The sequence below is a fragment of the Myotis yumanensis genome, unplaced genomic scaffold, assembly GCF_028538775.1.
Source record: "Myotis yumanensis isolate MYYU_CA2020_CCGP unplaced genomic scaffold, mMyoYum1.0.hap1 SCAF_9, whole genome shotgun sequence".
NCBI lineage: Eukaryota > Metazoa > Chordata > Mammalia > Chiroptera > Vespertilionidae > Myotis > Myotis yumanensis.
Genome location: NW_027223760.1, coordinates 33,528,887 through 33,553,880, shown reverse-complemented (window position 1 = coordinate 33,553,880; position 24,994 = coordinate 33,528,887). Strand labels below are relative to the sequence as shown.

General features: G+C 39.1%; 1 protein-coding gene across 1 annotated transcript in view; it reads right to left on the bottom strand.

Moving 5' to 3' along the window:
* LOC139015973 (probable maltase-glucoamylase 2) overlaps nt 1–9,976 on the bottom strand; it is a 77,484-nt gene extending 67,508 nt beyond the window's left edge. The window contains 6 exon segments of the mRNA XM_070423525.1: nt 754–925; nt 1,775–1,929; nt 2,247–2,356; nt 2,851–2,974; nt 8,036–8,115; nt 9,871–9,976. Of these exon segments, the coding sequence (XP_070279626.1) occupies nt 754–925; nt 1,775–1,929; nt 2,247–2,356; nt 2,851–2,974; nt 8,036–8,115; nt 9,871–9,976 (747 nt within the window).
* Nucleotides 9,977–24,994: the final 15,018 nt, after the last annotated feature.

Here is a 24,994-nt window from a genome sequence, read left to right as displayed (position 1 = left end):
AGAAATTTTGAATGTCTTCTTTATGCGTAACTGCATTTTCTGATCTCTCCACAATTAACATATAATACTTAGGTAGTAATAAAGTTTAAAATTTTTAAAAATGAAAACATATTAAACCTGTCACAGGGCTCTGATGAGAGCACTAATATAAAAAGAGACAATGTGAATAATTGTAAGGGATATAAGAATAGAATATATGAGACTGTAACATATGGAAAGCTTTATAGAAACTCCTTGTGTGATATTGCAAAATTAGTCCTTGGTATATAGGGCAAGTGTACTGATTACAGTAAATTCCAGGAGAGGAGAAGAGAATCGGCATGAAGTGTAAAGTAGAGAAGACTAGCAGACCTATGCAAAATTAGGCCAGATTTAAAGTTATAGCCAGGAAGAGTTATGGCATCAGCCCTTGGCTAGAATACAAACTAAATTTAAAATGCTAAGAAGAAAGAAGGAGAGGTGGAGGAAAGGAAGGAAGGAAGGAAAGAAGGAAGGAGGGAGGCAAACTGGCTATAATATTGTCATTAAATTATATATATTTATAAAGTGAACTGTTTTGAAAAATTGATATGTTAGTATTGTGAGTTTACGAACTTCAAGAACAAGTACATACTCTCCAACATAAATTGGGCAAAATAGTAAATAGGCGAACTCTGTAGGTTACTTTACAGTTTTCCTCCCTCTGTAGGTTACTTTCTGAAAAGCAGAGAAGGTATCCCTCACTGTGAGAAATCAGGAGAAAGGGCCCCTCACCTTGGTGGGGGTGGCATCCCGGGTGAAGATGGGCCAGGTCTTCCAGCCCATGTCGTGGCGGTACTGCTGGTGCACGTGTTCTCCCAGCCCATACACGTTGGCACTGGGCAGCAGGAAGGACAGCTGCAGGTACTGATTGGCGAACAGGAGGGGCCCGATGCTCGTGTCCAACCTGGGCCAGGGAGGAAGAGCGAAAGTCACCAAACCAGCAAGCAGCTCTCTCTGCCAGGAAACGGTCTGCTCCCTGCCCTGTACACTTCGAGAACAGTTGTTTCAGGTCTTACCATCCACTTTCATGCTTTTGGAGAAGGCCTTTCTAGGGTGTCTCTGATTCTTTAATTCCAGAGGAGCACAGCATTGGAGATTTGATACCAAAAACTCCAGTGGGATGATTGCGGGATGAGCAGACCTGACCTTACATTTTCTGTGCATCTACTTCATGTATGCGCTACACTGGGTGCTTTATAAACATGGCCTCAGTACATGTAGCAACAGCAGATGGTTTGATTCCCTTTCTATGGACAAGGAAACAGACTGAGGAGGTGAGGTACTGGGCCTCATATCACATAGCCTGGTGACCTACTAGTACTGGGATTTGAATCCAGCTTGTTTCCTGATGTTAATTCTTGTATGTCCACTAGCACAATTTATGACTTAAGTTTAGGCTCTCATTAGGTGCTGGGTGGTAAGTTTCCCAGGAAATCATAATTTGGAATGCTAAACAATGAAGGTGAGTTCCAGTGTGAGTGGTAATCCAAAATAATAAAATTCCCTATTTCATCATATCCAAGAGTATATATATGACTCAGCAAACCAGCACATCACATTTTAGTTTTTGTTTTCTGGTCTGTCATCATTACATATTCACAGCATTAATGATTTTAACTGAAAGCTTTGACTTTTTCTGAGATTCAAACTTTTTCCCAAATATACTAAGCTGATCACCTGCCCACAGGAAGTCAGAATGAATGACATTGGAACTGTATATTTAAAGATATGCAAAGAGTGTTGAAAAGCTCACAAGACTTTTTTGTTGCTCATCCTCATTATTTTGATGCCAAAGGGTTTCTCTATGACCTCGATGTAATAGCTCCGGTTGGTGGAACCAGCAGTCATATTAATCAGCTTAACATGCTCATGGGAGACCTCATAGCGTGTGTTATTGGTTTCAGTGATCTGTCAGGAGAAAAATAGAAGGGACAGCTCCAGAACACAAAACTTCCCTTTAGAGCTACAAAATATTCTCACTCCCACATAGCCCCCAATGAGAATAGCTTCCCATTCTTAACCCTGTGTTTCCTGATTTGTGAGAAGAAACCCCCCAATCATTTGTCCCCCATCAAATAAAAATGAGCCTGCCCATCAGATCTGGAGGTCCCTGCAGAGAGAAACAGAGGTACACCTGCTTCCACACTTCTATGCAGTGCATAAAGGAGAATAAGCTGAGCCCTGCGTTCTTCTGAGTTATATTCAATGATAACTACCAAACTGACCTTAAAACGAAGACGCCTGGGTGTCTGATACTCAGCTGTGAAGTGGGCATTAGAGACATCATCTCCAAACCGAGATGGGGTTAGCACCTTTTTCAAGCCAGCAGTTAACCCTGCAGTTGGGGGGACAGAAAGAGGAGAGAGAGAGAGAGAGAGAGAAGAGAGAGAGGTTTAGCCTTTATTTTGCAGTTAACTAATCTGGCCAAAGAGTTGTAGCTGCCAGAGGGGAAGGGGGTTGGGGGCTCGGTAGAAAAGGTGAAGGGATTAAGCAAAGACAAAAAACAAACAAACAACAACAAAAAACACACCTCATTGGCATAGACAACAGTATGGTGATTATAAGAGGGAAAGGGGGTGGGAGGAGATAGAAAAGGGTAAAGAGGAGGGGTAAATGGTGACAGAAGGAGACTTGCCTTGGGATGGTGAACATACAATACACAGATGATGTATTATATAATTGTACACCTGAAACCTATATTATTTTATTAACCAATGTCACCCCAATAAATTCAATAAAAAAAATAAAAAGAAGTGCTTTGGATATAAATAACAATAGTATTGGATTATACAACTATAAAAAAGAGTTGTTGGGGAACACAGTGCTCACCTGTGTTTTCATATTTAAGGCTTCCATTGACTTCATAGCCCCAGTTCGTGGGGAAGAAGCACCTGGGGACATTAGTGTCTGACACAGGCTTCCAGCAGCACTTATATTTCTCAATGCAGTTTTCCTGTAACAACGGCACAGAGTTAGCATTGTATGAAATGAAGGAAGGAAAGTATTATATGTCTGTTTATTTATAACCATTTTTCCCAAGAAGGATTTAAGATCGCTCAGAATTACTTTCAGTCATTTATTTATTATTTTATTTATACACTTATCCAGCCATCCAATATGTACTTATTTCCTACCAGACAAGGAACTAAGAATAGAGATAGATAAGACACAGTTTTTGTCTGGGAATACACAGTTCTTCACAGGGGCTAAGGGATCACACCAGGCCTCTTACCCAGCCTAAAAGGCTACCAGTGGGGTAGGGAGGGCTTCCAGGCAAGTAAAAGGTAAGCTCAGTCCTAATGCACCAGGAGGGGGTAGACAGGTCAAAAATAGAGCAGTATTCCAAGCCAACAAAACAGCCATGCATGACAGACCCAGAGACGCCACAAGTTCGTTGTGCTGAGAACACCGAGTAAGAGAAATGAGTCTGGAGGCACACCATGTCCGCACAGAGGTGAGCCGGATGAGGACCAAGTGGATTGAGCTTTCTCGGGAGGAAGAGTCATGGACATGGCTGATGATATGTCATGAAGACGTGTTTTCTAAAAGATAAGAAAAGTAAAGCAAAGGAAAATAGAGAAACTTAAGATAGAACTAGGACAGAGGGTGACATTAAAAATAATCACATGTGGCTTCTCAGAGAGGTTTGATTATACAGTTTTTATTTTTTTTATTATTATTTTTTTTTTAATATATTTTATTGACCTTCCACAGAGAGGAAGGGAGAGAGACAGAGAGCTAGAAACATCGATGAGAGAGAAACATCGATCAGCCGCCTCCTGCACATCTCCCACCGGGGATGTGCCCGCAACCCAGGCACACGCCCCCGACCGGAATCGAACCCGGGACCCCACAGCCCGCAGGCCGACGCTCTATCCACCCAGCCAAACCGGCTTCAGCAGATTATACATTTTTTAAATTCCCCTTTTTTGGTGAGATGTCTTTTCAGATGAACTTACATAAGAAATAAGCCCGTCAGAGAAGGATAAATACCACATGATCTCACTCATTTGTGGAATATAATGAACAACATAAACTGATGAACAAGGACTGATCCAGAGATGGAGAGGCATTGATTGGACTGTCAGGCCTTGGAGGGAAGGTAGGGGAGGGTGGGGGTAAGGGGGAGAGATCAACCAAAGGACTTACATGCAAGCATATAGGCCTAAGCAATGGACACAGACAACGGGGGGGAGATAACGTGAAGATAAGGACACATATGTAATATCTTAATCAATAAAAAATATATTTAAAAAAGAATTGTTTTGTTATAATAAATTAATAGATGGCAAACTGATTCAAAGTGTTGAACTAAACACAAGCACTCATCTCTTCACCCAATTAAACTTACATAAAGGGATAGAAATGCCATTAAGAAAAAAAATACAAATTCAGTATAAAACACCAAAACACACAATATGACAGACCAGATGTTATGAAATTCTTGAAATATAGAAAATAGATGTTATCAACTCTAGGGGAAAATATATTCATAGTCTAAAACACAAGTGGAGAAAAAGAAGTGCTCTAAGCCAAGTCAGTGTAGAGATTAAAAATGAAATGAGCCAGGCTGGTGTGGCTCAGTGGTTGAGCATCAAGCTATGAACCAGGAGATCATGGTTTAATTCCTGGTTTGGGCACATGCCCTGGTTGCAGGATAGATCCCCAGTAGGGGGCGTGCAGGAGGCAGCAGATAGATGATTCAAATCTCTCTCATCATTGATGTATCTATCTCTCTTTCCTTCTTTGAAACCAATAAAATATATTAAAAATAAATAAATACATAAATACATATGAAATGAGTGCCTGCTCTGTTCAAGTATTTATATAAGGTCACATGACACAGTGCTGTCAGCAAGCATAGTAAATGAGACAGATGCCACCATTAATTAAATAGACCTTATTTCCCTACTGGTTTGAAATGCTACTTTTATTATAAACTAAGTTTAATTGCACATATATGAGAATATGAATATGTATTTTGAGATGTTCTACTATATTCCAGCGGCATATGTATCAGTTCCTGCTATAATTCCACTATAGTGTCAGGATATGTTTTGCTTTTAGTTTAGCAGATCAATAAATCTAAAGGTGACTCTTTGAAAAGATCAAAGAAATAAGATTATTTCTTATCAAATTCTCCTTTGACAAAAAGAGAGGGAAACAAAGATGATTAGAAACAAAAATGGGAATAGCATGCATATAAGCATAACTAATGGACATAGACACTGGGGGTAGGGGATGCCAGGAGATTGTCAAGGGCAGGAAAAAAGGAGGCATATGTAATACTCTTTGTAATACTTTAAGCAATAAAACAATTAAAAAAAACAACAGATACATATGACTTTTTAACACAAATAGAAGAATATGGGACAGCTATTTGTATATATATTTGCCAATAAATGTGAAACTGTAATTTCAATCTTTAAATAGTATAATATTAAATAATGAAAATTAGGTGGGAATAAATAGAAAACCTTAGAAGGACCAGTAGCCATGGGAAACTGTAAATAATCAAAGATTTTTCCTTAAAAAAAAATGATATGTTGCCCAGATAATCTGGGGAATAGAATATTCTCATATTATATATCAATATATTTTTAGAACATAGGAAAAGGTGGAAACTTTCCTGACTCATTTTATTAAACTAGAATAATTCTGACAACAAACTAGGCAAGGGAAGTCCAAATAAACAATTAACCAAAAATATATAGTGAACTAATTTTACTTAAAAATAATGATGTATAAAATTTTAATTAGATGTTAGATTTTAATTTATTAGTGCATTGAAAATTTAATGCATACTAGCCAAGTAAGGATTATCAAGAGAAAGCTGGAATGGTTCAAAATTAATTAAGCAACATTGACAAAAGAAAATAAAAAGATCATATGACCATCTCAACAGAAGCAAAGCATTTTTAAAATATAATAATGTGATAAATTTAAATGACCTAAATTTAAAAAGCAAATTGTATAATAATATACACAGTATAATTAAATCTGTGTTAAAACAAAACAAAAAAATACATAAATATATGTGAAAAATATATGCAAAAGCACAGAAAGACCAAGAGAAAAATACACACCAAACTATTGATTGATTCTGGGGAGAGCATTTGGAGGTAGAGAGGAAGCTTAATGAATGAGCAGGACTTTCCCTTTTATTCTGTACATCACTATAATATCTGAATATTTCTTATTAAAAGAATATATTTATAGATTTCATGATTTAAAAAAAACAAAAGAATATGTCATAATACTACTCATTTGGAAAAGGTATAGTACTGACAAGTATTTTAGATGCTGACATCTGATATAATTGCTCTGAAAAATCACAAGAATATATCTTACATCAATGTTCACCATGCTTATTATAAGCAAAGCAATTACATTATAACTATAAAATCTTCTTTAATGTATTCTTTTATTCTCCATACATGTAAATTATGTTCCTGCCCCATCCTCTTCAGATATCAGAAGGCTGGAGGGGGTCAGTGGAAAAGAGTTTTGGGTGCTGGTAACCACTGGATAACTGATTTTCCTAAGTCTGAGGCAGACAGTAAGCACTTCTGCTGCCTCTGAAACTGAGGTCTATAAAGTCCAAAAGGTTAGTTTTATTGCCATAAATTGTTCCAAAGTCCACAGACTTCTATAAAAATCAATAAAACAAGAAATCTGCTACATTTAGGTAAACACAAATTTTTGTGCATGCAGTCTGCCCTAACATCCTTATTTCAGTTTTAAGCCATTACCAGTACCACAGAAACCAAAGGTCAGATGTTTAAGAGATATACAGGGTGGAGGAAAGGTAGATTTACAGCTGTGAATACAGGAAACAGAGCTCATTTGTATTATTATTTACTAATTATTGTTATTTTTCATAAGAACAACTATAAATCTACTTTTGTACCCTACTCTGTATATTTTCTTCTTTTTCTATTCTCTTTTAAATATATACTTTTCTTTATTTCAGAGGCAAAGGGAGAGGGAGAGATAGAAACACCAATGATGAGAGAGAATTATTGATTGGCTGCCTCTTGTGTGCCCCCTACTGGAGATCAAGCCTGCAACCCCAGGCATGTGCCCTGACCAGGAATCGAACCGTGATCTCCTGGTTCATAGGTCTATGCTCAACTACTGAGACACACAGCCGGGCACTCTTTTTTCCATTTTCAATGTCATTACAATAACACAGATTAGCGCCACTTAGAAAATACAATGGATTGTATTTACAATAGAAACTATGCATATGAAAAATCTAGGAAAAAAACTTCATAATGCTTATGTAATACAATACATATTAAGAAAAACAAGAGTTAAAATGGAAAGACTTTTATGTTTTTAAAATGGGATGATTCAAATTATTGAAATGTCAATATTGCCTAATTTTAACCTAAAATTTAATGTAGTACTTATTAACATCCCGATAGGATATTATGGGATAAAGAATATAAAATATGAAGTAAAGCAATAAAATGTAAGTGTACTTTATTGTACAGTTTTTCATCAAAACTAGCAGGGTTCAAATAGTTCAAATTCTTGTAGAAGCCACTCAGAGAGAAAATGTTGGTTCTTTAGCACAGGTTCATCGGGCTCTCTTGCCAATAATACGATTCCAGAAGACTCTTGTTGTAACAAGTCACCTGAATTCACCAAGTGACTCAGTCATTCATATCTGCTTGATGGGTTCTATTCTCAAGGGATACATGGTCTAGCCCTAAAACAACCTTTCTGTGGTTGCCCTGGGAATAACCCTCCACTAGGAACTCTCCCTCCACTCTGGATTTCAACCCCGTGGGCCAACACTCCTATCATTTCCTACTCCTCTTACTGTTACCCTATTCTACTTCCCTCACTTCTTTAGTGTTATTTCAATAAGACAAGAAAGAAATAGTAACACCAAACAAGTCAGAGTTCCATAACCTACTCCACCACCACTCTCTCCCCACTTCACACACTCATTTCTTTTCAATAAAACCCAGCAAATCAATGGCAGGTCGCCCATTCCTCTGACCTTTGACACCATCTCGCCAGGCGCACAGTCTATCCTATGTGATTCAGGGATCTCAGGGCATTGTGGACTAAATGGAGGATCTGCATAAAAATTAAAGAACAAAGTTAAAATTCTGTATGTGCATAATCACGGTTCCAGGAATGAAGCAGTGTCAGACTTTCAGCCTATTCTCCAGTCAATGAACACTAGTAGCTGCAATCTACATTTGTATACATTTCCCAAGTGTTAAATACAGTTGCTTTTAAAATATATTAAAAAAATGGACTTATACAGATATTTTTATTTAAAACTACCAAAAGAATATATATTTTATATTTACTCTATATTTGTATTTATTTATCTTCCATACATGTAATTTATGTTCCTGCCCCATCCTCATTTGGAAAAGGTATAGTACTGACAAGTATTTTGATATTCTCATAGAAGCTACTCAGAGAGAAAATATTGGTTCTTTAACACAAGTTCACCGGGATCATTTTGCTTTCTGTTTCATTGGTTTTTATTGAGATGCAATTCACATACCATAAAATTCACCCTTTTAAAGTGTACAACTCAATGTTGTTTTTGGTATTTTACACAATTGTGCAACGAATCACTACCATCCAATTCCTGACAGAGACACTAAAACAAACTAAAAGATTCTGCATACAAAAACAGCAGCAACAACAAAAACACAATTAACAGAGTGAAAGGGCTTTCTGAATAAATTCTACAGATCTGATGCACAAAATTGTGCCTATAGATAACAATGCTGTATTATACACTGAAAAAACTGTTAAGAGGGTAAATTTCACTTTAAGTGTTCTTACCACAAAAAAAAAAAAAAAAAGAAATGAAAACTCCTTTTCAACTCATGGAAACTTCTTGGAAAAACACATCAGGGCAAGCCCACTATGTAAAACATTTAAAATTTGAAGCATTCTGCATGAATTAGAGTGTGGTTTAGAATGAATGCAGATGCAAAGATCTAATTTTATGTTAAATAAAAGAAACTACTTATTCATATACACTGCACAGTAATCTCAGGATTGTGATCCAAAAATATTGATAGGGAAAAAGCAGTAATAGGTCAAAAACAGTTTTTATCAATGGTTTTCAAATCATCTTTCAAAGTCATAGTTGTTTCTAGAAAGTGTCAATTTACTGTGGAGAGTAGTGAAGAGATTGAGTCAGTAAAGTTCTTCTCTCAGTATAATTTCTTTTTACCACGTGTTTAATCTACATTTATAAAGTAAGCATTATCAAGCAGAATAAACCTAATTGAGAATAGATTTTTGTATGACACTTTTTTTCTTATTTAGAGTATAATGTGTGATTAAAGGAGAAAGCATTCTGTTTGATGCTTCTGTGTGAGAGAGAAAACAGTTTCAAAGATATCTACGAAGAAATCATAGCTATTCCAGTCAGAATATGGACTGGAGGCTAATTGTAATTGATATATGTAAGCCAAGTGTATCAGCCCTCCCCTTCTCTGTAACCTAATGCCCTTTGCCATAATGTAATGGGATTGGGCACAGTTACCTCAACTGTTCTTTCTCCTTGAAGGCCCTATTACCTCATGACTCTAGGTTGAAAAACAAGTATTTGATGGGCCTAATTGTGCATCTTGTTAAATTTGTTTCAAATGATACTTTTGAGGCCTTGAATATCATGAGCATTTAAGATTTAGTTGCAGAAAAAGAACACAGCTTTTGGAGATTGACCTAAATTAGCTATGGATGTGAGTTATAAATAATGCAGTGTGTGGCATGCCAAGGAGTGAAGGAGTAAGATGATTTTTTTGGCATTCTGAAGGGACTTCCTTCCAACTCAGCAGCCATGAGTATCCCCCTTACCTGAAGTATCCTCAAGCACCAGAAACAGCAAGAAGATATCTGCGGCCAATACAATTAGGAAGCAGATGAACAGAAAGATTTCCAACACACGGAGCTTCCTCGCCATCTAGATGGACACAGATAACAGGATTAAAGCAAACCATAAAGTCCCATCAATCCAAAAGAATAGCTAGGCATTATGATTAGAATGGGAACTCCCTTATGAGATGACTAGATTATTGGCATTTCTCTTTACATAATTTAGAGAATATTTTTTCATCACAGTGTCTCCATCTAAGTCTAATCTATGCATCCAACACTACTACGGCTCTTGCCCTTTTTGCCTGCAGTGGGATTGAGTATTGCCCAAGGAAAAAATACATCAGACATGAAGAATGAGAGGGAGAGAGGAAGAAGAGGAATGAAGTACAGGAGAAAGACAGATGAGGGGTCGAGATGGCTCAGAAAGCCCTTTCAGATGCCACTTTGATCTCCACAACCACCCTGAGCAGTAGAGAGGAGGGTACAGTCAGGGACAGAAACAGTAGCAAAACCTGAATCCATGTCTTCTTTTAATAATTCCCATGCCATGATGTTGAGGTGTTTAACTGTTTAGAGGTCACTAATCCTTTTTACAATCTGGCAACAAAAACTACTAATCTTGATCACCAACATAATGCTTGCTTCACAACATATAAACCCATATAAATTTGGTGGTTCACAGAAGCCCTGAAGACCGTGCATAGGCTCAAGTTTTTAAATATTTGGTGTTTGGAGGGAAATCAAAGGACTTCAATTCTTGGCCTGGATTTTGTACTAACAGATGGATATTTTAGCTATTTGGATGTGTGTTTCTTTATCTACAAAATGAGCTCAGATTCAGGAGGTACTCTCATTCTGGTACGCTAATTATATCAAATGAAACATTATATATATACTGAGTGGCCAGATTATTATGACCACCCCATCAGTACTTCTTTGGGCCACCTTTTGCCTTCAATACTGCGGCGGTTCTTCTTGGCATTGACTCCACGAGATGTTGAAAGGTGATGAGAGGAATCTGACACCATGCCTGATGAATAGCACTGACCAGTTCTGTGAGATTTGATGGTTGTGAAACCAGGTGCCTGATGGCTCTTTTAACTTCGTCCCACAAATGCTCAATTGGATTGAGATCTGGTGATTGTGGGGGCCACCTAAGCAAAGTGAAGTATCCCTCACGTTCTTGAAACCACTCCTGCACAATACGAGCACTGTGGCATGGCGCATTGTCTTGTTGGAAGAAGCCATCTCCATTGGGATATGTCATCAACATGATAGGATGAACTTGATCAGCAATGATACTTAGGTATGTTGTGCTATTCAGACATTTATAATGATCTGGCCCTCTAGCAACTTCAGCACGAAATTATAGCTAATTTGCCTACAAACATCAGTTGGTCATAATAATCTGGCCACTCAGTATATATATATATATATATACATATATACATATATATACATATATACATATATATACATATGTATATATATGCCTCACAATTCCATGCCATCTTTAACTTCAGTGGCTCACATCACCACTCTATTCCCATCACCCCAAACATTGGCTATATCCTGGAATTTATCACCCTCTAGTTCTACTCTGAACTCTTAACCTCTGCTTCCTATTTACTGGTCAGAAGCTCATATCCTTTTTCTCTCATTGCATTGTTACCTTATCCTTTGACCATATTGAGGCTTCTATTCTCTTTCATTTCTTTTTAGTCTCTTAGCCCTTCCTGGTTATTCTCCCCAAGTGATGTAGGCCTCAATATCTATTGCTGTCATCTTCCTTGCTACCTTGTCTGCTGCCTAAATCTATCCAATGAAACTATCCATCCAAACATCTGTCTCAGGGCCATGCACTTAGCCCAGTGTAAATGCCACTGGGTTCATAATCTCCCAAATATTCTGGCATGCTGGTTGACAATCTTGCCTTTCATTTTTCACAGCAGAAATTTCGAACATGATTGTTTTTTTCAAGCCCCAACGTCTGTCACCAACACTCACACCTTCAGCCAGTATCATCTCCAACATCACACACAAAAAAACTATTTTGCAGAAATGATTGCCTCTCCCTGGTTCTCAACCAGTGTTTTTCGACAGACGTTTTTTACATCTAGGTAAATTCTCATACTTTCCCTCTCAGTGGAAGAGTTTTCCTTCTTCTTGTCTAAGCATAATCCTTGTTATCTATTCTCTAGTACTCATAGCCTTTGAATTTCTCAAAAAATCATGTTCAATAATATTGTGATAAGTTTACCTGGTGACAAATGATTACTGGAATTAGTGAGGTGATCACATTTAAGGTATCAAAATGTTGAATCACTATATTGTACATCTGAAACTAATATAACCAACATAAGATTGTATGCCAATTATACTTAAATAAAAAATAAATTTTAAAAAATAAAATTATTAGCATTAAAAAATCTTGGTCCACCAATTACCCTTCCTCTTTCTTGAATTACCAAACTCTCCCTCTGAAGTCACTCTTTCCCCTCATAAATATATCATCCCAAATCACCCTAAACTCTCTTGATGACTCAGTGTTCTTCTCTAGGTTCCCTAACTTCCTTTCTCCTTTCATAGCTATCTTTCCAAAAAGATAATTCCACACTGTTTGCATTAGCTTCCTCATGTTACTGGCTTGGCTTCTGCTTCTTGCATTCCACTGAAACTGCTCTAGCCAAGGTCACCAGCGACTTAGCTGTGGAATACAATGGGCACTGTCTAAATCATCTAGCATAACAACCACACCCTCCTCTTTCAAATTCCCCACCTTTGGATTATCATTCCATACTTTTCTGGTTCCTTTTCAGTTTTCTTTGTAATGCCATATTTCATTAAATGTTGATATTTCCTGTGTTACTTTCATAAATCCAATCCCCACTCTCTTGAGCAATCTTCACCACTCATATGACTTCACATAACAATAAAAGTCAATCCAACCTGGATTTCTAGCGCAGAAATTTAGATTCATATAGGCGATTGCTTATTGGATATCGCACTTGGATGTCCCACAGACTTAACCGAATTCAACAGATTTAAACATGAAATCATCTCTCCCAACATCCTGTTCCCAACTTCTACTAGTTCTGCCAAATTGGCTGCTTCTCAAATAATTCACATCTTGAGGAAGAGAAAAATTACAATTTCTTTAAAAATCTGGGTAACATTTTTGCCTCCTCTCTGCCTGTTAGTTCTCACAACCAGTTACCAGCTAAGTTAGACTAATTTCCCAATACCTGTCAACTCTGTTCCTTCCTCTCCTGTTCTGGAAATACTTTAGCCAGGCCATCTGCTTCTTGCATTCCACTGAAACTGCTCTAGCCAAGGTCACCAGCGACTTAGCTGCGGAATACAATGGGCACTGTCTAAATCATCTAGCATAACAACCACACCCTGACCTGAACTGTGACCCCTGCTTCCCCACCGCTCCCTGTTTCCACTCGTTCTGCTCCTGGTATCCATTCAACACACCGCAGCTGAATTGATCTTTCTGCAGCACAAATTGGGTCATTTGGTTCTCCTGTGTTCAAGTCTTCGAAGGTTATCCAGATAGCATATAAAGTCTGTGGTTTGTAATCAAAGGTCATCAGATAACCTCCCAAGCCTAGCTGTCCAGCCTCTTCTCTTGCATATGTTCCAGCTATGCAAACTGACATTTCTGTAGTGACAGTCTATAAGTCCATGTGGACAAAAAAGTTTCTCTCTCTCTCTCTCTCTCTTTCTAATTTCACCTCTCCTTTAAATTCCCATTTCTCTGCACCCCTGCTCATCTTAAACCCAGACCAATGACATGACCATTTCTACAAGTATTTTCATATATGTATAGCTTTACTTTTTAATTAAGGCAGCCTCTAAATTAATGCGTAATAACCCAATAAGTACCTTAATTGCAAAATGGGGGTGAGAAGCAAGGATATATAAATTATTTGCCAAGATGTGGGGGTGGGTGGGTGGGTGAGGTTAGCTTTGGGGTTTGGGATAGCAGTTGGACTATATTAACTATTCCTTCCTATTAACCTAAATCTATCAATTAGGTGTCTCTCATCTAGTCAAAATTATTCAAAGCTTTACTCTAATCCCCATAATATTTATATTTCATATTATTATATTCCCATAAAATTCCTATATCAAAGTTGATCAGGCAGGTGTGAAAGTTGACACAGGGGCACCATTTTAAAATGAAGCCAGAAAAGCCATGCCGATGAACTGCCTTACCTCTTGCCCTTACACCTTTGAAATGTTTGAACTGACAAAATGACCTTTGGGCTGGTCACAGCCGCATTGCTTTGCAAACAACTGTACGCTGACAGGAAAGCAGACACCCTAACCACAAGGACTGACATACTTTAGAATTAGTAACCAGCATGGATAGCTAAAAAGGAACTTAGTTGTTAACAACAATAGAAAACCTTTTCCTCTTTTCATATAATAATATCCCCTCCTTTTCCCATAAAACCCCCCTGGCTTTATCCTGCAATTGGAACACAATTTGGGCTTCCGCCTAAACCAGTGTTCCCCAATTACAATTCTGTGATCTCAAAGAAATGCTTGTTGCTTCTCACTTTGGCTTTTTATTATTAGGGTAAGGCAGGCATCAAGATTCCCATCTTATAAATAAATGCTAAAGAATTTTGTCTAACCACAGTTAGTAGTAGAACTGAGGCAAAAACTGAGCAGCCCTGCTTTTTTTAAAAAAAAGTTCATCTTGTTTTGTTGTATTGTTGACATTATTACAGAAATCCCCTATTTCCCCTCACTTCCCTGTCCCACCCCACCTCAGGCCTTCACCACACTATTGTCTGTGTCCCTGGGCTATGCATATATGCATATAAATTCTTTGGTTAATCTCTTCCCACCCACCACCCCTCCACCCCCATCCTCCCTCCCTGCCCTCTGAGATCTGTCAGACTGCTCCATGCATCTATGTCTCTGTACCTATTTTGTTAGTTTATTTTTTTCATTAGATTCCTGCTTATTAAATTTGAATACTGTCTCCTAGACTGCAGAGCTTAAAGATCTAGAAGCTAAATCGCTAAAGGTAGAATTTCAGACAGTGAAAGAAGTCTCAGAGACCAACCACACTTGCTCTCAATACCCAATTTAGTTTCTTATCCTTGTAACCCATGACTCATCAACATAGCCAACAAATTGTCCATCCCTTAGACTTCTGTGTTTCTCTCTATGGGGAGACTTTTCTTTGCAGCCTCAACAAACCACAGCAGACACCTCTTCCACAGCTCTTTAATCCTCCTGGGGGAGCAGGTTCAGCACCTGAAGCTCAGGGCACTGGGGACAGTCCCAGGCATTTTCCTACCAAAGGAACTGTTGTCATCCAGGTAGAAGGTAGGAGTAGAGATTCCTAAAGGTAGAAATTCTTCCCTACGTAGAAACCCTCCTTGCCCAAAGCCACTTTTCAGTATAACACAAAGTTTTAGAATCAATTTAAAACCAGGTTATTACTAAAAACCTTAATAATTGTGTAGCCACTTCCTTCTCTGCCTGGAAAGATGCATTCACCTAACTCAACCCATGCCACTGTCAGCTAGCTCTCCTCACAGTGTGTGTGAAGGGGAGAAAACATCAGGCCCAGAAGAAAAGCATGGGCTGTCCACATCCCTTAGCAGAGAAGGAAACGGGGACATTTACAAGAAGAAAGGGACAAGTCTTGTTCAAAGCGCCTTCTGCATGGGAAAAAGTACTCACCTCATAGCCGTATCTTATTTGCTGTGTCTATCCCTCGGTGGTTCTTAAGGAGCACTGAACAAAGGTGACTGCGCTGGCATAGCCATCTTCTGCCAGGATTAATTTATTGCCCTGTAAAGCTGGTGGCAATTGGAGGAGAGGACTGGATTTTCCTACAGACCATAAAAGGCCCTTGTTTCCCTGTGATATGGAGGAACCTTCATTTGTTAATGAAAGGGGAAGGTGGAGTTTTCATCTATTAGTTCAGCCTCTTCTGTGTTTCTGTTCGTATCCAGTAACTTTGCTTGTCACACAATATTATTCTTGCTTGCCTGACCACGTAGCCTAAAGAGCCCAAGAACTAAGGTCTTACCAGCCTTCTTCACTCTTGTATCTTCTACATGGAGCACTTGGCCCAATATCCATGCATATTTTTAAATAAATAGATACTTGTTGAATAAGTAAATGAAAGAATGAATAGCTCTTGGTTTATCACATTGTTACTTTCTCCATTTTTGTTTCCCAAAGTTCTCTTGGTATAACTCAGCTCTTCATTAATTTAAACAAGCCTTCCCACAGATTATTCTAAATAAGTGAAGCACGATTAAAATAGAAATTATATCACTTTAAGTGGGAAGACAGCTCTACTGGAAATTTGTCATGCTCTTTGACTGATCAGCACCTTTGAAAAAGCCTCTAATACTTCCCACTTTGGGAGTTCTGCCTCCCCAGGGAAGAGGCTAGAAATTCTCTTTCATGGGCTCCCTTTCAGCCAAGGTGGAGGTGAGTGGCCTGTGCTCAATTGATGAGATGTTCCTGTGACCCAGAGAAAGTGGAGAAATGAAAAAGGTACCATGTGGAATCCAGGATGGTGATGAGATAGCATTTCAGAGGCAGCATGGACAGAAGACCTATTGCACCCTACACTCAGTGCTGGGGGGAGGGTGCAAGCTGCCACACATGTGCTAAGGGCAATGGCAGTGGCAACTGCCTCAGGGCAATTGGGCTATTGTCTCCAGCCATAGTCTACAAACCTGACACTACTCCCCCTGGAGTTTTAATGAGTCACTAACGTGTTTTAAAGTTTCTTTTCTTCTTAGGTTAGCTGAGAAAAAAGTGTTTTTTAAAAAACTTGAAATAATTCACATACCATGACATTCAACCTTTTAAAATGTACAATTCAGTGTAAAATTCAGAATTTTAGTATATTAAAAAAGTTGTCCAACCATCATCACCATCTAATTCCAGAGCATTTTTATCATCGCCAAAAGTAAACATATATTTATTAGTGGTCACTTCCCATTCCCTCTCTCCCACCCCTGCAACCACTAATCTACTTTCTGTCTTTATGGATTTGTCTATTCTGAACATTTCATATAATTGGAATCATATAATGTGTGGCCATTTGTGTCTGTCTTCTTTCATCTGGAATAATGTTTTCAAATTTCATCCAGGTTGTTGCAGGTATCAGGCATCTGCAGGTATCAATACTTTATTTCTTTTTATGGGTGGACTAGAGGCCTGGTGCATGAAATTTGTTCACAGGAGGGGGGGTCCCCTCAGCCCAGCCTGTACCCTCTCCAATCTAGGACCCCTTGGGGATGTCCGACTGCCGGTTCAGGCCCAATCCTAGCCTGAACTGGCAGTTGGACATCCCTCTCACAATCCTGGACTGCTGGCTCCTAATTGCTCACCTCCCTGCCTACCTGATTGCCCCTAACTGCCCCTCCTGACAGCCAGGTCATCCCCAACTGTCCCCTCCATGCTAGCCTGGTCGCTACTAACTGCCTCCCCCTGATGACCTGGTCACCCCTAACTGCCCCTCCTGCCGACCTGGTCGCCCCCAACTGACCCCCTGCTGGACTAGTCACCCCTCGCTGACCCCCTGCCAGCCTAATTGTCCCCAACTGCTCCCCCCGCCAGTCTGGTTGCCCCCAACTGCCCCTCCCTGCCGGCCTCCTGGTTGCCCCATGCAGCCTGCTTGTTCAGTCATTTGGTCATCCCTCACTAACCCCCTTGCAGGCCTGGTCATAGGCAGCCATCTTGTTAGGGTGTGAGGGATAATTTGCATATTACTTCTTTATTATATAGGATGACATTATATTAACATATCACATTGTGTTTATCCACTCATTAGTTAATGTACATTTAGGTTGTTCATTCTTTTTGGCTATTATGAGCAATCTTGCCATAAACATGCATGTACAACATTTTTGTGTAAATATATATTTTCAGTTCTCTTGAGGATATACCTAGAAGTGGAATTTTTGGGTCTTATGGTAGCTCTATCTTTGACTTTTTGAAGAACTGGAGAACTGTTTTCCAAAGTAGTGGCAACAATTTACATTCCCACCAGTAATATATGAGGGCATTATAGTATATATAAGATAGTGCATATTTTATATATGTGGGCATGCCATCCTCTAATGGCACCTTCTGATGGCATTTAAGTAATATAGTACCCATAGTAGTCCATATTTACTTCAAATGTTCAGTGTGTGGCAAGTACATACTCACAGACACACTCACACACACAAACTTGGTTCCTGCCTTTATGAACTCCTCACCTTATCTTTGCGGCAGTGCAAGAGAGCCTTTGTTAGAGGGAAAATGCACTTGGATCTCATTTCAAAGTGGATGATATCAAGGAGATTTATTAGTCCACAAAATCTTTCTACTCTTTGTATGATACTTTACTCTTAACTCCTCACATTTCATGCTCATTTGTGACAATGTTCACATTACAATGCTCACGGACAATCCCAGCTATAACCTGTTTTTTAAAGTACAGAAAATAGCTAACTTTGCCATCCCTTCTTGCTAAGTGGCAACTAGAAGATATTGGGTCACATGCTTGTGTTGACCAATGAAAATGTAACAGAGACATTTTGGAGGTAAGAGACAAGAAAAGAAACTGCCTAACTTTACACCTCAAGAAACTAGAAAAAGAACAAAAACCAAAGTGTGTAGAAGGAAGGAAGCAACAAAGATTCAAGCAGAAGTAAATAAAAGAGAGACTAAAAAGACAATAGAAAAGATAAATGAAACTCAACTCTGTTTTTTTTAAAAGAGAAACAAAATCAACAAACCTTTAGACTCACCAAGGAAAAAAGAGGTAGGACTCAAATAAATAAAATCAGAAATGAAAGAAGAGATGTTACAACTGACACCACAGTAGTACAAAGGATTATAAGAGATTACTACGAACAATTAATTATACACTAACAAATTGGACAAAATAGATATATTCCTTAAAACATATAACCTAACAAGACTAAATAAAATTAAAAATCTGAACAGACCAGTTACTAGTAAGGAGATTGAATCAGTAATCAGAAACACCCGCCCCCCCCCCCCCCCCCCCCGCCCAAACAAAAGTCCAGAATCAATGCTTCACTGATGAAATCTATCAAACATTTTTTTATTTTGTTTTATTGCTTAAAATATTACAAAGAGTATTACATATGTCTCCTCCCCCCCCTTGACATTCCCCCAGCTTCCCCTACCCACCAATGTCTTGTGTCCATTGGTTATGCTTATATACATGCATACAAGGCCTTCGGTTGATCACTTACCCCCCTCCCACCCTCCAACCCTCCCCAGCCTTCCCGTTGTAGTTTGACAGTCTGTTAGATGCTGCTCTGCCTCTGTATCTATTTTTGTTCATCTGTTTATAATGGTCTTTATTATCCATAAATGAGTGAGATCATGTGGTATTTTTCTTTCATTGACTGCCTTATTTCACTTAGCATAATGCTCTCCAGCTCCATCCATGCTGTTGCAAATGGTAAGAATTCCTTCTTTTTTACAGCATTAAGTATTCCATTGTGTAGATGTACCAGAGTTTTCTAATCCATTCATCTGCTGATGGGCACTTTGGCTGTTTCCAGATCTTTGCAGTGATAAATTGTGCTGCTATGAACATAGGGATGCATATATCCTTTCAGATTGGTGTTTCTGGTTTCTTGGGATATATTCCCAGAAGTGTGATCACTGGGTCAAATAAGAGTTCCATTTTTCACGTTTTGAGGAAACTCCATACTGTCTTCCATAGTGGCTGCACCAGTATGCATTCCCACCAGTAGTGCACGAGTGTTCCTTTTTCTCCACATCTTCTTCAGCACTTGTCGTTTGTTGATTTGTTGATGATAGCCATTCTGACAAGTTTTAGATGATACCTCATTGTTGTTTTGATTTGCATCTCTCAGATGATTAATGACTTTGAGCATGTTTTCATATGTCTCTTGGCTTTCTGAATGTCCTCTTTTGAAAGGTGTCTATTTAGGTCCTTTGCCCATTTTTTGATTGGATTGTTTATCTTCCTTCTGTTAAGTTGTATGAGTTCCCTATAAATGATGGAGATTAAACCCTTATCGGTGAAAACATTAGCAAATATGTTCTCCCATGCAGTGGGCTTTCTTGTTGTTTTCTTGATGGTTTCTTTTGCTGTGCAGAAGCTTTTTATTTTGATGTAGTCCCATTTGTTTATTTTCTCTTTAGTTTCTAATGTCCTAGGAGATGTATCGGTGAAGAAATTCCTTCGGCATATGTCTGAGATTTTGTTGCCTTTGGATTCCTCTAGTATTTTTATGGTTTCTTGTCTTACATTTAAGTCCTTTATCCATTTTGAGTTTATTTTTGTGTCTGGTGTAAGTTGGTGGTCTAGTTTCATTTTTTGTATCTATTTGTCCAATTTTCCCAGCACCATTTATTGAAGAGACTGTCTTGATTCCATTGCATGTTCTTGCCTCCTTTGTCAAATATTAATTGAGCATATTGGTTCGGGTCAACTTCTGGGTTCTCTATTCTATTCCATTGATCTATATGTCTGTTCTTGTGCCAGTACCAGGCAGTTTTGAGAACAGTGGCTTTGTAATACAGCTTGATATCTGGTATTGATATCCCACCTACTTTGTTCTTCTTTCTCAGGATCGCTGCAACTATTATGGGTCTTTTTTTATTCCAGATGAATTTTTGGAGAGTTTGTTCTAGGTCTGTGAAATATGTCGTTGGTATTTTAATGGGGAATGCATTGAATTTATAGATTGCTTTGGGTAGTATGGACATTTTAATGATGTTGATTCTACCAATACATGAACATGGTATTTTCTTCCATCTGTTTATGTCTTCCTCTATCTCTTTTTTCAACATCCTGTAGTTTTCTGAGTAGAGGTCTTTTACCTCTTTAGTTAAGTTTATTCTTAGGTATCTTAATTTTTTGGTGTGATGGTAAATGAGATTGCTTTTTTAGTCTCTCTTTCTGTAAGTTCATTATTGGTGTATAGAAATGCCATAGATTTCTTGGCGTTAATTTTGTATCCTGCTACATTGCCAAATTCATTTATTAAGTCTAATAGTTTTTTTATGAAATCTTTAGGGTTTTCATGTACAATATCATGTCATCCGTGAATAAGGATAATTTTACTTCTTCATTTCCAATTTTATTTCATCTTCTTGTCTAATCACAATGGCTAATACTTCCAGTACTATGTAGAACAGGAGTGATGAGAGTGGGCATCCCTGTCTTGTGCCTGTTCTTAGGGGAAATGGTTTTAGTTTTTGCCCATTGAGTATGATGTTGGCTGTGGGTTTGTCATATATGGCTTTTATTATGTTGAGGTATGATCCTTCTATTCTACCTTGCTGAGAGTTTTTATCAAAAATGGTTATTAGATTTTGTCAAATGCTTTTTCTGCATCAATTGATATGATTATGTAGTTTTTATTTCTCAATTTGTTTATGTGATGTATTACGTTTACTGATTTGTGGATATTGCACCATCCTTGCATCCCTGGGATAAATCCTACTTGGTCATGGTGTATGATCTTTCTGATGTACTGCTGGGTCCGATTTGCTAGGATTTTGTTGAGGATTTTGGCATCTATGTTCATGAGGGATATTGGCCTGTAATTGCCTTTCATTGTGTTGTCTTTATCTGGTTTTGGTATTAGGGTGATGCTGGGTTCATAGAATGAGCTTGGAAGTGTTCCTTCCTCTTGAATTTTTTGGAATAGTCTGAGGAGGATAGATTTTAGTCCTTCCTTGAATGTTTGGTAAAACTCCCCTGTGAAGCCATCTGGCCCCGGGCTTTTGTTTGCTGAAAGCTTTTTGATTACTGCTTCAATTTCTTCCATAGTTATTGGCCTATTGAGATTTTTAGATTCTTCCTGATTGACTCTGGAAGGCTGTATTTTTCTAGGAATATGTCCATTTCCTCCAGGTTGTCTAGTTTGTTGGAGTAGAGTTATTCATAGTATTTTTTAACAACCCTTTGTATTTCTGTGGGGTCTGTTATTATTTCTCCTCTTTCATTTCTGATTTTGTTTATTTGGGTCCTCTCTCTTTGCTTTCTGGTGAGTCTGGCTAGAGGTTCATCAATCTTGTTTATCCTTTCAAAGAAACAGCTCTTGGTTTTGTTGATCTTTTGTATTGTTTTTTTGGTCTCTATGTCGTTTATCTCCACTCTGATCTTTATTATTTCCTTCCTTCTGCTTACACTGGGCCTTTCTTATTGCTCTCTTTCTAACTCTTTGAGTTGTAGGGTTAGGTAATTTATTATCATTGCTTCTTGTTTCTTGCAGTAGGCTTGTAGAGCTATGAACTTCCTTCTCAAGACTGCTTTCGCTGTGTCCCATAGGTTTTGGATTGTTGTCTTTTCATTGTCATTTGTCGCCATGATGTTTTTAATTGCTTCTTTGATCTCTCTGGTGACCCAGTCATTGTTTAATAGCATGCTATTTACTCTCCATGTGTTTGATTTTTTTTGGATTGTTTTTATTGTAGTTGATTTCTAGTTTTATGCCATTGTGATCTGAGAAGATGCTTGATATGATTTCTATCTTCTTGAATTTGAAGAGACTTTGCCTGTGACCCAATATATGGTCTATCTTTGAAAATGACCCATGTGCACTTGAGAAGAATGTATATTCTGTGGCTTTGGGGTGAAATGTTCTGAAGATGTCAATTAATTCCATCTGATCTAGTGAGTCATTTAGTATTGATGTTTCTTTGCTGATTTTTTGTTTAGAGGATTTGTCCAATGGTGATAGTGGGGTATTAAAGTCCCCTACTATGATTGTATTTCTGTCAATCTCTCCCTTAATCTCCTCCAGAAGTTTTTTAATGTATTTCGGTGCTCCTATATTGGGTGAGTATATGTTTACCAGAGTTATTTCTTCCTGTTGGATTGCTCCCTTTAGTATTATGAAGTGGCCTTCCTTATCTCTTTTTATGTCCTTCACTTTGTGATCTAATTTGTCAGATATAAGTATTGCTACCCCAGCTTTTTTTTTCATTTCCATTCACCTGAAAAACCTTTTTCCATCCCTTCACCATCAGTCTGTGTGCGTCTTTTTTTCTGAGGTGGGTTTCCTGTAGACAGCAGATATATGGGTCATGTTTTCTTATCCACTCAATTACCGTATGTCTTTTGATTGGGGCATTTGATCCATTGAAATTTAAAGTTATTATTGATAGAGGCCCGGTGCACAAAATTCGTGCACTGGGGGGTGGGGTTCCCTCAGCCCAGCCTGCCCCTCAGTCCGGGAGCCCTCAGTGGATGTCCTACTGATGGCCACAGTCTGGCAGCAGAGGCTCGAAGCAGGCGTCCCGTGTGTGTGTGTGTGTGTGTGTGTGTGTGTGTATGTGTCTGCTGGGGCCAACCCCCAGCCACGCCACGTAGGCTCAGAGCAGTTGCTGTGTGTGTGTGTGTGTGTGTGTGTCTGCTGGGGGCCTGCCCCCAGCCACACCATGGAGGCTTGGAACAGGCGCCCCTCTCTGTTGATCTCTCAGGCTCTTGGCCTCCACTGCGTGTTGTATTCTCCCTTGAGCTGTGGCCAGGGTGAGGTGCTGCCTGCAGGTCGCGCTTTCCTGCTCTGGGATCACCACTGTGACTAAGGGGCAGGCCTTGCTGGGGGTTGCCTGAAAGCTGCCCTTTTCTGCTCACTGATCGCCGGATCGCCAGGGCACCCGGGGTCAGGCCCTGCTGGATGCTGCCTGTGGGCGGCACTTTCCTGCTCTCTAATCGCCATGGGGTCCCAGCTGGGGTCAGGGCTTAGGCAGCATCGGGATAAGGCACCACGAGGTCCAGCTGGGGGCAGGGCTTAGGCAGCACACAGGAGTCCTGGCTGGGGCCGGGGCTTAGGAGGTACACTGGGGTCCTGGCTGGGGGCAGGGCTTAGGTGGCACAGGGTGGTCCCGGCTGGGGGCAGGGCTTAGGCAGCGCAGGGATTAGAGGGCACATGGGGCCTGGCTGGGGGCGGGGCTTAGGTGACGTGAAAGCTTCGTAGTCCTTTTTTGTCTGTGAAGCTCCTGATTTCACCCTCAATTTTGATTGATAGCCTTGCTGGGTACAGTATTCTTGGATTCAGACCCTTCCTTTGCATCACTTTGTATATTTCATTCCATTCCCTTCTTGCCTGATGTGTTTCTGTTGAGAAATCAGTCGCTAGTCTGATGGGGGATCCTTTGTAGGTAACTTTCTGTCTCTCTCTGGCCACTTTTAAGATTTTTGCTTTGTCGTTGGTGTTTGCCAATTTAATTATAATGTGCCTTGGGTTGGTCTTTTGGGGTTCATTTTGTTTGGGACTCTGTGAGCTTCTTGGATTTGTGTGAGTTTTTTCTTCCCTATATCAGGGAAGTTTTCTGTCATTATTTCTTCAAATAGGTTTTCTAATCCTTGTTCAGTTTCCTGTCCTTCTGGCACCTCTATTATGCGGATGTTGTTTTGTTTCGTGTTGTCCCAAAGTTCTCTTAGGCTCTCCTCCTGCTTCTTAATATTTTTTCTAGAAGCTGCTCTGCTTGGGTATTTTTTCCTAGCTTGTCTTCTAGCTCACTGATGCAGTCCTCTGCTTCTTCTAGTCTACTGTTGATGCTTTCTATTGAGATCTTTATAGCAGTGATGTCATTTTTCATTTCTTCTTGGTTCTTCTTCATTTCTTCTTGGTTCTTACACATATTGTTGAATTTGTCTTCCATTCTTTTCATCCACCTTATGACCATTTCTCTGAATTCTTTCTCTGACAGGTTGCTTGCCTCCATTGCCTCCATTTTGTTTACTTCCTTTTCTGGTAATGCCTGTTTTTCTTTCATATGTGGGCTGTTTCTTTGTTTCCCCATGATCTCTCTTCTCCAGTTGTTTGGTTATGTAGTTCTCTTTCTGCTGCATTGATTTAAAGGCACAAAATACACACAACAAAGCACAACCCGCAAGGCAATGAACACAAATGTATTCATGATACTAATAACCTCAAATAAGGTGACCACCAGAGGAAAGAGAATTAGGGGATAAGGAAGAAAGAAGAAGAGAAAAAGAAAAAATAGAAAAGAAAGAAAAAGAGTGCAAAAATGAAATTGGGAAAAGGGGGGAAAAAGTAAGAGAGAAAAGAAAGAGAATGAAATAGAAGAGGGGAAG